At 44.4% G+C, this 16,173-nt stretch overlaps 1 protein-coding gene across 1 annotated transcript in view; it reads left to right on the forward strand.

Moving 5' to 3' along the window:
* LOC139388216 (sodium-dependent phosphate transport protein 2B-like) overlaps nucleotides 1–14,878 on the forward strand; it is an 18,121-nt gene extending 3,243 nt beyond the window's left edge. Inside the window, exons 6-13 of the mRNA XM_071134769.1 lie at nucleotides 1,192–1,287; nucleotides 1,388–1,508; nucleotides 1,705–1,872; nucleotides 5,233–5,349; nucleotides 11,265–11,389; nucleotides 11,640–12,396; nucleotides 13,586–14,171; nucleotides 14,410–14,878. Coding sequence (XP_070990870.1) covers nucleotides 1,192–1,287; nucleotides 1,388–1,508; nucleotides 1,705–1,872; nucleotides 5,233–5,349; nucleotides 11,265–11,389; nucleotides 11,640–12,396; nucleotides 13,586–14,171; nucleotides 14,410–14,878 — 2,439 coding nt within the window. The remainder of the gene's footprint in view (nucleotides 1–1,191; nucleotides 1,288–1,387; nucleotides 1,509–1,704; nucleotides 1,873–5,232; nucleotides 5,350–11,264; nucleotides 11,390–11,639; nucleotides 12,397–13,585; nucleotides 14,172–14,409) is intronic.
* Nucleotides 14,879–16,173: the final 1,295 nt, after the last annotated feature.

Here is a 16,173-nt window from a genome sequence, read left to right on the forward strand (position 1 = left end):
CATCCAGAGTGATCATGGGCCTCTTGGCTGCATCTCTGATCAGTCTTCTCCTTGTATGAGCTGAAAGTTTAGAGGGACGGCCAGGTCTTGGTAGATTTGCAGTGGTCTGATACTCCTTCCATTTCAATATTATTGCTTGCACAGTGCTCCTTGGGATGTTTAAAGCTTGGGAAATCTTTTTGTATCCAAATCCGGCTTTAAACTTCTTCACAACAGTATCTCGGACCTGCCTGGTGTGTTCCTTGTTCTTCATGATGCTCTCTGCGCTTTTAACGGACCTCTGAGACTATCACAGTGCAGGTGCATTTATATAGAGACTTGATTACACACAGGTGGATTGTATTTATCATCATTAGTAATTTAGGTCAACATTGGATCATTCAGAGATCCTCGCTGAACTTCTGGAGAGAGTTTGCTGCACTGAAAGTAAAGGGGCTGAATAATTTTGCACGCCCAATTTTTCAGTTTTTGATTTGTTAAAAAAGTTTGAAATATCCAATAAATGTCGTTCCACTTCATGATTGTGTCCCACTTGTTGTTGATTCTTCACAAAAAAATACAGTTTTATATCTTTATGTTTGAAGCCTGAAATGTGGCAAAAGGTCGCAAAGTTCAAGGGGGCCGAATACTTTCGCAAGGCACTGTATGTTATGTAGATGATTATCATTCAGGTACTGAACCAATCATCAGACTCATCATTCAGGTACTGAACCACTCACCAGACTCATCATTCAGTTACTGAACCACTCACCAGACTCATCATTCAGGTACTGAACCAATCACTAGACACATCATTCAGTTACTGAACCACTCACCAAACTCATCATTCAGGTACTGAAACACTCACCAGACTCATCATTCAGGTACTGAACCACTCACCAGACTCATCATTCAGGTACTGAACCACTCACCAAAATCATCATTCAGTTACTGAACCACTCACCAGACTCATCATTCAGCTACTGAACCACTCACAAAACTCATCATTCAGGCACTGAACCACTCACCAAACTCATCATAAAAGGTACTGTCTGGGTTGGGCAAAATATGTGGGTCTGCACTGTGTGGCTTTGGTCAAACACGAGTCACATGTCCAGGAATGTAGAAAGACTTATGAGCTTGTCTTTGGATCATTCATCCTTCCTTTGATCACCTCGCGATATCATGTTTTATTCCCGTTTTTCCTTACAGTTGGACAAGTCTGTCATCACAGGCATCGCCATGGGAGATGAGGCCACGAGTAACAGGAGTCTGGTGAGGGTATGGTGTAAGAATCACATCCTAACGGTAAGACCAAATGCCACAGGCCTCTCTTGATATGCAAAATATCTGGAGTCACTGGTTTGGTGTTTTCAAAGACAGATGTTTCTCTCTCATCCCCCTGCAGTCCTCTGTGAATGTTTCTGTTGGTGATTCCTTCAACTGTACGTCAGTACAACCCTGCTGGCAAAGCAATGCAACAACCTGGACAACACAGAACATGACTCTGCTTGTAAATATAGAAAAATGTAAATCAATGTAATTTTCATTCTTGGAATTGAGGGAGTGTCAAAGTACTGTCACAGGGAAGTACGTGACAGTCATACTGCTTCTGCTACAGTCCTGGGGCTGCGGGCCCTAGTTGGACCCGTAGTGGGGCCTTAGTGACAGATCATCTTGACAGATAAAAGAAAGACTGAACCAGTCCTCTGTTGATGTCCCTAGGCAGCCATCTGTTTGTGGACTCGTGGTTGCCCGACCTGGCGGTAGGCCTCATTCTGCTAGCCTGCTCTCTTCTGCTCCTGTGCACCTGTTTGTTGCTGCTGGTCAAGCTGCTCAATTCCCTGCTCCAAGGCCAGGTGGCTAAGGCCATCCAGAGGATCATCAACACAGGTGGGTGTAATATAAATGTGACTGGAAGATTGAGATCAGAAAACCTAGTTCTGATTTATTTTTTCCCTCCCTGTTGTGTATGATTGCAAATAATATATATTTGAGGTGGTGTCCATAGGCTCTGCATAGCTTATTAGAGGTGGGACCCACAGGCTCTGCATAGCTTATTAGAGGTGGGGCCCATAGACTCTGCATAGCTTATTAGAGGTGGGGCCCATAGGCTCTGCATAGCTTATTAGAGGTGGGGCCCATAGGCTCTGTATAGCTTATTTGAGGTGGGGCCCATTATAGGCTCTGCATAGCTTATTTGAGGGGGTGTCCATAGGCTTTGCATAGCTTATTAGAGGTGGGGCCCATTATAGGCTCTGCATAGCTTATTTGAGGGGTGTCCATAGGCTCTGCATAGCTTATTTGAGGGGGTGTCCATAGGCTCTGCATAGCTTATTAGAGGTGATGCCCATAGGCTCTGCACAGCTTTTACATAAGCACTACGTAGCCATTTAGTAAGCATAGATACACTTCGGTTGTGTGAGGAAAACAAAGCTGTAATTAAACAGAGGTAGATTATGCAGTCAGTAAAATATTTTTATTTTTATTTTTTTAATTTCACCTTTATTTAACCAGGTAGGCTAGTTGAGAACAAGTTATCATTTACAACTGCGAAATGGCCAATATAAAGCAGAGCAGTGCAACACAAACAACAACACAGAGTTACACATGGAGTAAACAAACATACAGTCAATAATACAATAGAAAAACATATATATACAATGTGTGCAAATGAGGTAGGATAAGGGAGGCAGGGCAATAAATAGGCCATAGTGGCGAAATAATTACAATTTAGCAATTAAAACACTGGAGTGATAGATGTGCAGAGGATGAGTGTGCAAGTAGAGATACTGGGGTGCAAAGGAGCAAAATAAATAACAGTATGGGGATAAGGTAGTTGGATGGGTTATTTACAGATGAGCTATTTACAGGTGCAGTGATACAGTGCCTTGCGAAAGTATTCGGCCCCCTTGAACTTTGCAACCTTTTGCCACATTTCAGGCTTCAAACATAAAGATATAAAACTGCATTTTTTGTGAAGAATCAACAACAAGTGGGACACAATCATGAAGTGGAACGACATTTATTGGATATTTCAAACTTTTTTAACAAATCAAAAACTGAAAAATTGGGCGTGCAAAATTATTCAGCCCCTTTACTTTCAGTGCAGCAAACTCTCTCCAGAAGTTCAGTGAGGATCTCTGAATGATCCAATGTTGACCTAAATGACTAATGATGATAAATACAATCCACCTGTGTGTAATCAAGTCTCCGTATAAATGCACCTGCACTGTGATAGTCTCAGAGGTCCGTTAAAAGCGCAGAGAGCATCATGAAGAACAAGGAACACACCAGGCAGGTCCGAGATACTGTTGTGAAGAAGTTTAAAGCCCGATATGGATACAAAAATATTTCCCAAGCTTTAAACATCCCAAGGAGCACTGTGCAAGCGATAATATTGAAATGGAAGGAGTATCAGACCACTGCAAATCTACCAAGACCTGGCCGTCCCTCTAAACTTTCAGCTCATACAAGGAGAAGACTGATCAGAGATGCAGCCAAGAGGCCCATGATCACTCTGGATGAACTGCAGAGATTTACAGCTGAGGTGGGAGACTCTGTCCATAGGACAACAATCAGTCGTATATTGCACAAATCTGGCCTTTATGGAAGAGTGGCAAGAAGAAAGCCATTTCTTAAAGATATCCATAAAAAGTGTCGGTTAAAGTTTGCCACAAGCCACCTGGGAGACACACCAAACGTGGAAGAAGGTGCTCTGGTCAGATGAAACCAAAATTGAACTTTTTGGCAACAATACAAAACGTTATGTTTGGCGTAAAAGCAACACACCATCCCCACTGTCAAACATGGTGGTGGCAGCATCATGGTTTGGGCCTGCTTTTCTTCAGCAGGGACAGGGAAGATGGTTAAAATTGATGGGAAGATGGATGGAGCCAAATACAGGACCATTCTGGAAGAAAACCTGATGGAGTCTGCAAAAGACCTGAGACTGGGATGGAGATTTGTCTTCCAACAAGACAATGATCCAAAACATAAAGCAAAATCTACAATGGAATGGTTCAAAAATAAACATATCCAGGTGTTAGAATGGCCAAGTCAAAGTCCAGACGTGAATCCAATCGAGAATCTGTGGAAAGAACTGAAAACTGCTGTTCACAAATGCTCTCCATCCAACCTCACTGAGCTCGAGCTGTTTTGCAAGGAGGAATGGGAAAAAATTTCAGTCTCTCGATGTGCAAATCTGATAGAGACATACCCCAAGCGACTTACAGCTGTAATCGCAGCAAAAGGTGGCGCTACAAAGTATTAACTTAAGGGGGCTGAATAATTTTGCACGCCCAATTTTTCCGTTTTTGATTTGTTAAAAAAGTTTGAAATATCCAATAAATGTTGTTCCACTTCATGATTGTGTCTCACTTGTTGTTGATTCTTCACAAAAAAATACAGTTTTATATCTTTATGTTTGAAGCCTGAAATGTGGCAAAAGGTCGCAAAGTTCAAGGGGGCCGAATACTTTCGTAAGGCACTGTATGTGAGCTACTCTGACAACTGGTGCTTAAAGCTAGTGAGGGAGATGTGCAGTTCCTTCCAATCATTGACAGCAGAGAACTGGAAGGAATGGCGGCCAAAGTAGGAATTGGCTTTGGGAGTGACCAGTGAAATATACCTGCTGGAGCACGTGCTGCGGGTGGGTGCTGCTATGGTGACCATTGAGCTGAGATAAGGAGGGGCTTTACCTAGCAAAGACTTGTAGATGACCTGGAGCCAGTGGGTTTGGCGACGAGGGCCAGCCAACGAGAGCATACAGGTTGCAGTCGTGGGTAGTACTGTATATGGGGCTTTGGTGACCAAATGGATGGCACTGTGGTAGACTGCATCCAATTTGCTGAGTAGAGTGTCGGAGGCTATTTTGTAAATGACATCGCCGAAGTCGAGGATCGGTAGGATAGTCAGTTTTACGAGGGTATGTTTGGCAGCATAAAATAACAATCCCAGCATCTGACATACAGTGAGGCAAAAAAGTATTTAGTCAGACATAATTTGCAAATAAATTAATTAAAAATCCTACAATGTAATTTTCTGGATTTTCTTCTCTCATTTTGTCTGTCATAGTTGAAGTGTACCTATGATGAAAATTACAGGCCTCTCTCATCTTTTTAAGTGGGAGAACTTGCACAATTGGTGGCTGACTAAATACTTGTTTGCCCCACTGTATTTCCCTTGAAAGCTCTTTACTGAAACTCCACATACTGTAAATAATATGAATCTCCCCTCTCTCCCCTCCTCCAGACTTCCCCTACCCGTTTGGCTGGCTGGCAGGTTACCTGGCCATCCTAGTGGGGGCTGGCATGACCTTTGTGGTTCAGAGCAGCTCAGTGTTCACCTCTGCCATCACTCCTCTCATAGGTGAGTGTTACGAATACTATTTACCATGCAGATCACTTTGTAAGTTCTGGGCTCATAGGAGTGCTGATCTAGGACTAGATTCAAAGTCCTTTACCGGGACCTATAAAGCAGATCATTGTTTTTATTTAGGTCATACAGTGCCTTTAGAAAGCATTCAGACCCTTTGACTTTTTCCACATGTTATGTTACAGCCGTATTCTAAAATGGATTACATTTAAAAAAAATCCTCAGCAAACTGTACACAATATCCCATAATGACAAAGGGAAAATAGGTTTTAAATGTATTTTGCACATTAAATAAATATAAAAACCCTTTGATATAAGACTCGAAATTGTCAGGTGCATCCTGTTTCCATTGATCATCCTTGAGATGTTTCTACAACTTGATTGGAGTCCGCCTGTGGTAAATTAAATTGGTTGGACATGATTTAGGAAAGGCACACACCTGTCTATTTAAGGTCCCACAGTTGACAGTGCATGTCAGAGAATAAAGCAATCCATGAGTATCAGGTTTCAGGTAAGACCCAAATGCAGACTGTGTTGAAGTAACAAAGGTTATTGCAGCAACAGGGGCAAGCTCACGACAGGTCAAGGCAGGAAGTGGTCGATAATCCAGAGTAGAGGGCAACGGTACAGGACGGCATTCAGGCTTAGGGTCAGGGCAGGGCAGAGAGGTCAGGCAGGCGGGCTCAGAGTCAGGACAGGCAAGGGTCAAAACCAGGAGGGCAAGAAACAAAGAGACAGGGGAAAAGCAGGAGCTGAGACAAACACAGGTTGACAAACAAGACTAACTGGCAACAGACAAAAAGAGAACACAGGTATACAGTTGAAATAGGAAGTTTACATACACTTAGTTTGGAGATATTAGAACTCGTTTTTTTTTTTACCACTCCACACATTTCTTGTTAACAAACTATAGTTTTGGCAAGTCGGTTAGGACATCTACTTTGTGCATGACACAAGTCATTTTACAAACAATTGTTGACAGACAGAACATTTCACTTATCATTCACTGTATTACAATTCCAGTAGGTCAGAAGTTTACATACACTATGTTGACTGTGCCTTTAAACAGCTTGGAAAATTCCAGAAAATGATGTCATGGCTTTAGAAGCTTCTGATAGGCTAATTGACATCATTTGAGTCAATTGGAGGTGTACCTGTGGATGTATTTCAAGGCCTACCTTCAAACTCAGTGCCTCTTTGCTTGGCATCATGGGAAAGTCAAAAGAAATCCAGACAAATTAGCCAATACCTCAGATGTTATTTTGTAGAGCCCAAGTCTGGTTCATCCTTGGGAGTAATTTCCAAACGCCTGAAGGTATCACGCTCATCTGTACAAACAATAGTACGCACGTATAAACACCATGGGACCACGCAGCCGCCATATCGCTCAGGAAGGAGACGGTATGTCTCCTAGAGATGAACGTACTTTGGTGCGAAAAGTGCAAATCAATCCCAGAACAACAGCAAAGGCCCTTGTGAAGATGCTGGAGGAAACAGGTACAAAAGTATCTATATCCACAGTAAAATGAGTCCTATATCGACATAACCTGAAAGGCTGCTCAGCAAGGAAGAAGTCACTGCTCCAAAACCGCCATAAAAAGCCAGACTACGGTTTGCAACTGCACATGGGGACAAAGATCATACTTTTTGGAGAAATGTCCTTTGGTCTGATGAAACAAAAATAGAACTGTTTGGCCATAATGACCATCATTATGTTTGGAGGAAATAGGGGGAGGCTTGCAAGCTGAAGAACAACATCCCAACCGTGAAGCACGGGGGTGGCAGCATCATGCTGTGGGGGTGCTTTGCTGCAGGAGGGACTGATGCACTTCACAAAATAGATGGCATCATGAGGCAGGAAAATTATGTGGATATATTGAAGCAACATCTCTAGACATCAGTCAGGAAGTTGAAGCTTGGTCGCAACCCCAAGCATACTTCCAAAGTATTGGCAAAATGGCTTATGGACAACAAAGTCAAGGTATTGGAGTGGCCATCACAAAGCCCTGACCTCAATCCTGTAGAAAATTTGTTGTTAGAACTGAAAAGCATGTGCGAGCAAGGAGGTCTACAAACTTGACTTAGTTACACCAGCTCTGTCTGGAGGAATGGGCCAAAATTCACCCAACTTATTGTGGGAAACTTGTGGAAGGCTACCCGAAATGTTTGACCCAAGTTAAACCATTTGAAGGCAATGCTACCAAATACTAATTGAGTATGTAAACTTATGACCCACTGGGAATGTGATGAAAGAAATAAAAGCTGTTATTCTGACATTTCACCTTCTTAAAACATAGTGGTGATCCTAACTGACCTAAGAGAGGGACATTTTACTGCGTTTAAATGTCAGGAATTGTGAAAAACTGAGTTTAAATGTATTTGGCTAAGGTGTATGACAACTTCCAACTTCAACTCTAAGTACCCAGGGGATAATAGGGAATATGGGCGACACCTGGAGGGTGGTGGACACAATTACAAGGACAGGTGAAACCGATCAGGTCGCGACAATGAGATTGAAGGAATTGTCCATACAGCTCTGAGACAGGATTGTGTTGAGGCAAAGACCTGGGGAAGGGTGCCACAAATATTCTGCAGTGTTGAAGGTCCCCAAGAACACAGTGGCCTCCATCATTCTTAAATTGAAGAAGTTTGGAACCATCAAGCCTAGAGCTAGCCGCTGGGCTAAACTGAGCAATCGGGGGAGTAGGGCCTTGGCCAGGGAGGTGAACCCAATGGTCACTCTGACAGAGCTCCAGAGTTACTCTGTGGAGTTGGGACAACCATCTCTGCAGCACTCCACCAATCAGGCCCTTATGGTTGAGTGGCTAGACGGAAGCCACTCCTCAGTAAAAGGCACATGACATCCCGCTTGGAATTTGCCAAAAGGCACCTATAGTCTCTCAGACCATGAGAAACAAGATTCTCTGGTCTGATGAAACCAAGATTGAACTCTTTGGCCTGAATGGCAAACGTCACATCTGGAGTAAACCTGGCACCATCCTTTCGGCAAAGCATTTGTGGTGGCAGCATCATGCTGTGGGGATGTATTCCAGCGGCAGGGACTGGGAGACTAGTCAGGATCGAGGGAAAGATGAACGGAGCAAAGTACAGAGATACTTGATGAAAACCTGCTCCAGAGCGTTCAGGACCTCAGACGGGGGCGAAGGTTCACCCTCCAACAGGACAACGACCCTAACCACACAGCCAAGACAACACAGGAGTGCCCTCTGTGTTGAGTGGTCTCTGAAGGAGTTGTCTCTGAATGTCCTTGAGTGGCCCAGCCAGAGCCCGGACTTGAACTTGATCGAACATCTCTGGAGAGACCTGAAAATAGCTGTGCAGCAACGCTCCCAATCCAACCTGACAGGGCTTGAGAGGATCGGCAGAGAAGAATGAGAGAAACTCCCTCCAAATACAGGTGTGCCAAGCTTGTTGTGTCTTACCCAAGAAGACTTGAGGGTGTAATCGCTGCCAAAAAGTGCTTAAAGAAAGTACAGAGTAAAGGATTCTGGGTACTTATGTAATGGAATCTGTTTTTCCTTTGTCAATATGGGGTATAGTGTGTAGATTGATGAGATTTAAAAAAAATCAAGTTAAGAATAAGGCTGTAACGTAACAAAATGTGCATAAAGTCAAGGGGTCTGAATTTTTTAGCTCCCAAGCACGGCCCACCTGTAGAACTGTAATAAACTACTACTTCTTTTCCAGGGTTAGAATTTATAAACAAGGCTGCACGGGATTTCTTTTAACGTGACTCCGTGCAGCCAATGGCAATGTCTGCTTTAGGTATAACGCCACTTCTGGATTTGACAGCTCAACAGTTCCACCTCCGACATGTCAAAACAACAGCTAATCAGCTAAACAACAAGGAATCGGCTAGAGCGAATCTGATTGAATCCTCTAGAATCAGCCCCCCCGTCTATCTAACCTTATTCATCATAATCTAATATACAAAACTGATCCTAGATCAGCACTCCTACTCTGAGACGCTTAAGAATACGGGCCCTGTAATCTTCCAAGCTGAAGGTATTCTGTAGCCAGCTGACCTGAGCAGGAGATCAAATGACTCATTCCTCTGGTGGTGATAGTGACACATATGAGTTCATGAGGTGGTGGCACTAGTTTCTCTTTAAGCCTTGGTGAGGTATTACTTTTCTCATGAATTTCACTTTTTTTTATGTGGGGGGGGCATTAACCCAATTGAATAATGCAGGGCTTGTTTTTGTTCTATTTGTTGATGAAACACTTACATGAGAAACAAGAGGTTATATTAATATGAATTAAGTTTGGTTTTGTTTGGGAATGAATTATGTGTGTCTGATGATAGAGCCAGGTGTATTATTTGCTAGAGAGTGGAGGATCCGTTTCATGCTGTCTAATCCCCGGCACTCTCTGGGGGATAGATCTACCTCAGTGTTCTGAGATCAGCAATAATTAACTGCACAGTGGCTGGACTCTCCCACGGAGCATGGGAGTGAGCTGTGGCTCCATGGAATCCTTATTTCTGGGATGGTTAATCCCCTGGAGTTTAAGATCTGCTGTGCAGGCACGGAGACAAAGTCTTTCACACAGAATAGTTACTGCTATTCAAATGAAATGAAATTAAACTTTTTTGGTCACATGCACCGAATACAACGTGTAGACCTTACTGTGAAATGCTTACTTACAAGCCCTTAACCAACAGTGCAGTTCAAGAAGAGTTAAGTAAATATTTACTAAATAAACTAAAGTAAAAAATTATAAAAAGTAACACAATATTCTAACAACAACGAGGCTATATACAGGGGGTACCGGTACAGAGTCAGTGTGCGGGGGTACAGGTTTGAGGTAATTTGTACATGTAGGTAGGGATGAAGTGACTATGCATAGATAATAAACAGCGAGCAGCAGTAGCAACAGTGTACAAGAGGGGTGGGGGGGGATTGTTTGGTGTCGATTTTATTAATTGTTCAGCAGTCTTATGGCTTGGGGGTAGAAGCTGTTGAGGAGCCTCTTGGTCCTAGACTTGGCGCTCCGGTACCGCTTGCCTTGGGGTAGCAGAGAAAACAGTCTATAACTTGGGTGACTGGAGTCTCTGACAATTTTATGGCCTTTCCTCTGACACCGCCTATTATATAGGTCCTGGATGGCAGGAAGGTTGGCCCTAGTGATGTACTGGGCCGTTCGCACTACCCTCTGTAGCGCCTTGCGGTCAGATGCCGAGCATTTGCCATATCAGGTGCAACCGGTCAGGATGCTCTCGATGGTGCAGCTGTAGAACCTTTTGAGGATCTGGGGACCCATGCCAAGTCTTTTCAGTCTCCTGAGGGGGAAAGGTTTTGTCGTGCCCTCTTCACTACTGTCTTGGTGTTTTTGGACCATGATAGTTCGTTGGTGCTGTGGACACCAAGGAACTTGAAAGTCTCTACCCGCTCCACGTTGATGTTAATGGGGGCCTGTTCGGCCCACCGTTTTCCTGTAGTCCACAATCAGCTCCTTAGTCTTGCTCACATTTAGGGAGAGGTTGTTGTCCTGGCACCCCACTGCCAGGTCTCTGACCTCCTCCCTATAGGCTGTCTCATCGTTGTCGGTGATCAGGTTGAGGAGCCTCTTGGTACATGTACATGTGGGTGGGGGACACTGTTGTGTCATCAGAAAATGTAATGATGGTGTTGGAGTCGTGTTTGGCCACGCAGTCGTTGGTGAACAGGGAGTACAGGAGGGGACTAAGTACACACCCCTGAGGGGCCCCAGTGTTGAGGATCAACTTATCAGACGTGTTGTTGCTCCAGCCAGCAGTTCCTTACCTGGAACTAGATAATGCTGTCTCCTCACCAACCATATGATTCCTCTACTAAATAAAGCTTCAGTCTATGGAATTGCAGCCCCATCACATGGCTCTGTGATGCCATTGTACTTTGTGCTCTCAGGTATTGGTGTTATCAGCATTGAACGTGCCTACCCTTTGACCCTGGGGTCAAACATTGGTACAACCACCACAGCTATCCTGGCAGCATTGGCAAGCCCAGGGGACAAGCTGGCCGCAGCTTTCCAGGTATCTCATCCTTTTACACTGGAACTTTACATTACTGTTTTTGTTATCCTTTCCAATCAATCAATCAATCCAATGTATTTATAAAGCCCCTTTTACATCAGCCGATGTCACAAAATGCTGTACATAAACCCAGCCTAAAAACCCAAACAGCAAGCAATGCAGATGTAGAAGCACGGGGGTGCTTGTCTATTTACAGGGTCTTCTGTTCCATCATATATCTCTCATTACATTACCCTGGTCTGTTCTACAGGTCGCCTTGTGTCATTTCTTCTTCAACATACTGGGCATTCTGCTGTGGTACCCTGTGCCCACCACCCGCCTGCCCATCCGAATGGCCAGGACTCTGGGGCAGCGCACGGCCAAGTATCGCTGGTTCGCTGTACTCTACCTGCTTCTGTGCTTCCTGCTCCTGCCCTCGCTTGTCTTCGCCCTCTCCATGGCAGGCTGGCAGATAATGGCTGGGGTGGGCGTGCCCTTCGCTGCGGCCCTCCTCTTGGTGTCTGTGGTGAACATGCTGCAGGTACACAGGCCAGGCTGTCTGCCAGTGAGGCTGCAGAGCTGGGACTTCCTGCCTGTCTGGATGCATTCCCTTCAACCCCTGGATACCCTACTCACCAAGGTGACCCTGTGCTGCACTAAAGGAGCCAGCGAGCCTGGTCTGATACAGTGCTCCATGGACCATGATGGTCCTCAGAAGAGGAGCCACATGGCTTTGGACAACTTTGTTCTGTGTTACATAGACGAAGCCCCCACAGTGGTAATGTCCCAGAGGGCAGACGAAGCCCCCACAGTGGTAATGTCCCAGGGGGCAGACGAAGCAACCACAGTGGTAATGTCCCAGGTGGCAGACGAAGCCCCCACAGTAGTAATGTCCCAGGGGGCAGACGAAGCCCCCACAGTGGTAATGTCCCAGGGGGCAGACGAAGCCCCCACAGTGGTAATGTCCCAGGGGGCAGACGAAGCCCCCACAGTGGGGGCCCAGGGGGTGGACAGGGTCAGGAGCACACGTCTGTAGATCTTATGGCACTGGAACAACAGGGAGACAGAGCAGAATATCTTGTGAAAGCAGCATTGTGGACTGCAAGAAATGAGCAGTGATGATCTAATGTTATGGAACAACGAGACTGAAGCAGAAAGCTTATGGTTGCATGAAAACATGACTCCACTCACAGTCAGTTCCTCTATGGATTGCGGAAATCATGCATGATGCCAGCAGCTACAAAACAATGTTTACTGTAGTTGAGTTATGTCATGTACTGTACTTCAAAGCCACGGAATCAATGAGAGTTTATTATTTATTCACAGTAACTCTTTTTCCAGACAAATGTTTGGGCCTATCGCCTACAGTATTATATCATAATTTCCCACAATCAGGATAGCATTTCACTTTCTGTCAAAACAAACACTTCTTCCTCTTTGCTATCAGTCAGGAGAGGTTAGTAAATGTCTGTCTCTCTGCTGAAAATGCAGGAAGTCTGATTGAATAGAACGACAAAAACCACTCAGCCAATTAAAAGGCCTTAAAAAAAAGAATACAAGTTATGCATATGAATGGCTGCGTAATTGAAGCTATATAGTAGGGAATGGGCGCCTCCACACGCTAATTATAACGCAGCGGGGCTCTGAATGGTTGATTAAACATCCATTTGGTGGCATAATGGCAAGTGATTTCCCCAGTTTCAATACATTTTAGGCTTAACGTCTCCTCGCTACTCTTTGAACAATTGGTACTTTTAACCACATGCATATTCCAGAGAGTTAAAATGAGATGATTTGATCATTTTGTTCAAAATCACAATTATTGTACATGTAGGAGTTTCATATTTGGGATGAGATGGGAAGCAATTGTTATATATGCTAAATGTATCAAGTCAACTGTGTGTAACACAGATAGACATTCATCTGTCTTTCCTGTTTAAAAGACACAGTAGAGCAGGGCTTTTCACCAGACCAGTTTCTCCAACCGAGCTGAGACAGACAAGACAGATTGCCAGTGTCATGAAACTAGAAGCTAGAATAGAATTGAGTAATAATTCAGAATATACCACATCTAACAGTCGGCAGAAAGGGAGTTTGATATCATCCATAATAGCCAAGGACGATAGATGAAGAACAGCCATGAGATGGCATGTTTTTATTGCATAAGAAGTTCTTGAGGCAGACCTATTTAAGTGTAGACTACTTTTCTTGTGACAGAGGCCTACAGAGCCTTACAGTACAGAGCCCTACACTACATCTTACGGTACAGATCCCTAGACTACAGCTTCCAGTACAGAGCACTACACTACAGCTTCCAGTACAGATCCCTAGACTACAGCTTCCAGTACAGAGCCCTACACTACATCTTCCAGTACAGATCCCTAGACTACAGCTTCCAGTACAGAGCCCTACACTACATCTTACAGTACAGATCCCTAGACTACAGCTTCCAGTACAGAGCCCTAGACTACATCTTCCAGTACAGAGCCCTACACTACATCTTACAGTACAGATCCCTAGACTACATCTTCCAGTACAGAGCCCTACACTACATCTTACAGTACAGATCCCTAGACTACAGCTTCCAGTACAGAGCCCTAGACTACATCTTCCAGTACAGAGCCCTACACTACATCTTCCAGTACAGAGCCCTACACTACATCTTACAGTACAGATCCCTAGACTACAGCTTCCAGTACAGAGCCCTAGACTACATCTTCCAGTACAGAGCCCTAGACTACATCTTACAGTACAGATACCTAGACTACATCTTCCAGTACAGAGCCCTACACTACATCTTACAGTACAGAGCCCTACACTACATCTTCCATGTACAGAGCCCTACACTACATCTTACAGTACAGAGCCCTACACTACATCTTACAGTACAGAGCCCTAGACTACAGCTTACAGTACAGAGCCCTAGACTACATCTTACAGTACAGAGCCCTACACTACAGCTTCCAGTACAGAGCCCTAGACTACAGCTTACAGTACAGAGCCCTAGACTACATCTTACAGTACAGAGCCCTACACTACAGATTCCAGAACAGAGCCCTAGACTACATCTTACAGTACAGAGCCCTACACTACATCTTCCAGTACAGAGCCCTACACTACATCTTACAGTACAGAGACCTACACTACATCTTACAGTACAGAGCCCTACACTACATCTTCCAGTACAGAGCCCTAGACTACATCTTACAGTACAGAGCCCTACACTACATCTTCCAGTACAGAGCCCTACACTACATCTTCCAGTACAGAGCCCTACACTACATCTTCCAGTACAGAGCCCTACACTACATCTTACAGTACAGAGCCCTACACTACATCTTACAGTACAGAGCCCTACACTACAGCTTCCAGTACAGAGCCCTAGACTACAGCTTCCAGTACAGAGCCCTACACTACATCTTCCAGTACAGAGCCCTACACTACATCTTCCAGTACAGAGCCCTACACTACATCTTCCAGTACAGAGCCCTACACTACATCTTCCAGTAAAGAGCCCTAGACTACATCTTACAGTACAGAGCCCTAGACTACATCTTACTGTACAGAGCCCTACACTACATCTTACAGTACAGAGCCCTACACTACATCTTACAGTACATAGCCCTAGACTACAGCTTCCAGTAAAGAGCCCTACACTACTTCTTACAGTACAGATCCCTAGACTACATCTTCCAGTACAGAGCCCTAGACTACAGCTTCCAGTACAGAGCCCTAGACTACATCTTACAGTACAGAGCCCTACACTACATCTTACAGTACAGAGCCCTAGACTACATCTTCCAGTACAGAGCCCTAGACTACAGCTTCCAGTACAGAGCCCTACACTACATCTTACAGTACAGAGCCCTACACTACATCTTACAGTACAGAGCCCTACACTACATCTTCCAGTACAGAGCCCTACACTACATCTTCCAGTACAGAGCCCTACACTACATCTTCCAGTAAAGAGCCCTAGACTACATCTTACAGTACAGAGCCCTAGACTACATCTTACTGTACAGAGCCCTACACTACATCTTACAGTACAGAGCCCTACACTACATCTTACAGTACAGAGCCCTAGACTACAGCTTCCAGTACAGAGCCCTACACTACATCTTCCAGTACAGAGCCCTACACTACATCTTCCAGTAAAGAGCCCTAGACTACATTTTACAGTACAGAGCCCTAGACTACATCTTACTGTACAGAGCCCTACACTACATCTTACAGTACAGAGCCCTACACTACATCTTACAGTACAGAGCCCTACACTACATCTTACAGTACAGAGCCCTACACTACAGCTTCCAGTACAGAGCCCTACGCTACAGCTTCCAGTACAGAGCCCTACGCTACTTCTTACAGTACAGTGCCCTACACTACATCTTACAGTACAGAGCCCTACACTACATCTTACAGTACAGTGCCCTACACTACATCTTACAGTACAGAGCCCTAGACTACAGTTTACGTGAGCACTTGTACAACGTATAATTTTTACATGAGTATGTAAAAGATGTACAAGATGTGATATTTAACCCAAATGTAATTTAAGTCTTAATTGCAGTCTTTGCCTTGAATTCTGTGATTTTATTAAATCTGTGCCAAAATTGTGGTACGAACGTAACATTAAATTAAATGAACGACTTTGTTGATTATTTTTGCTTAATTGAATGCCAATGTCTGTCAGGCTGGTTCTGTTGTTGTCCTGGACGTCTGGGGAGCAGGGTCGCACATACAGGTGAGTTTTATCCACAAAGCCTCTGAGTAGGAGTTCTGATCTAAGATCAGTTTTTCCT

This window comes from Oncorhynchus clarkii, chromosome 29, assembly GCF_045791955.1.
Source record: "Oncorhynchus clarkii lewisi isolate Uvic-CL-2024 chromosome 29, UVic_Ocla_1.0, whole genome shotgun sequence".
NCBI lineage: Eukaryota > Metazoa > Chordata > Actinopteri > Salmoniformes > Salmonidae > Oncorhynchus > Oncorhynchus clarkii.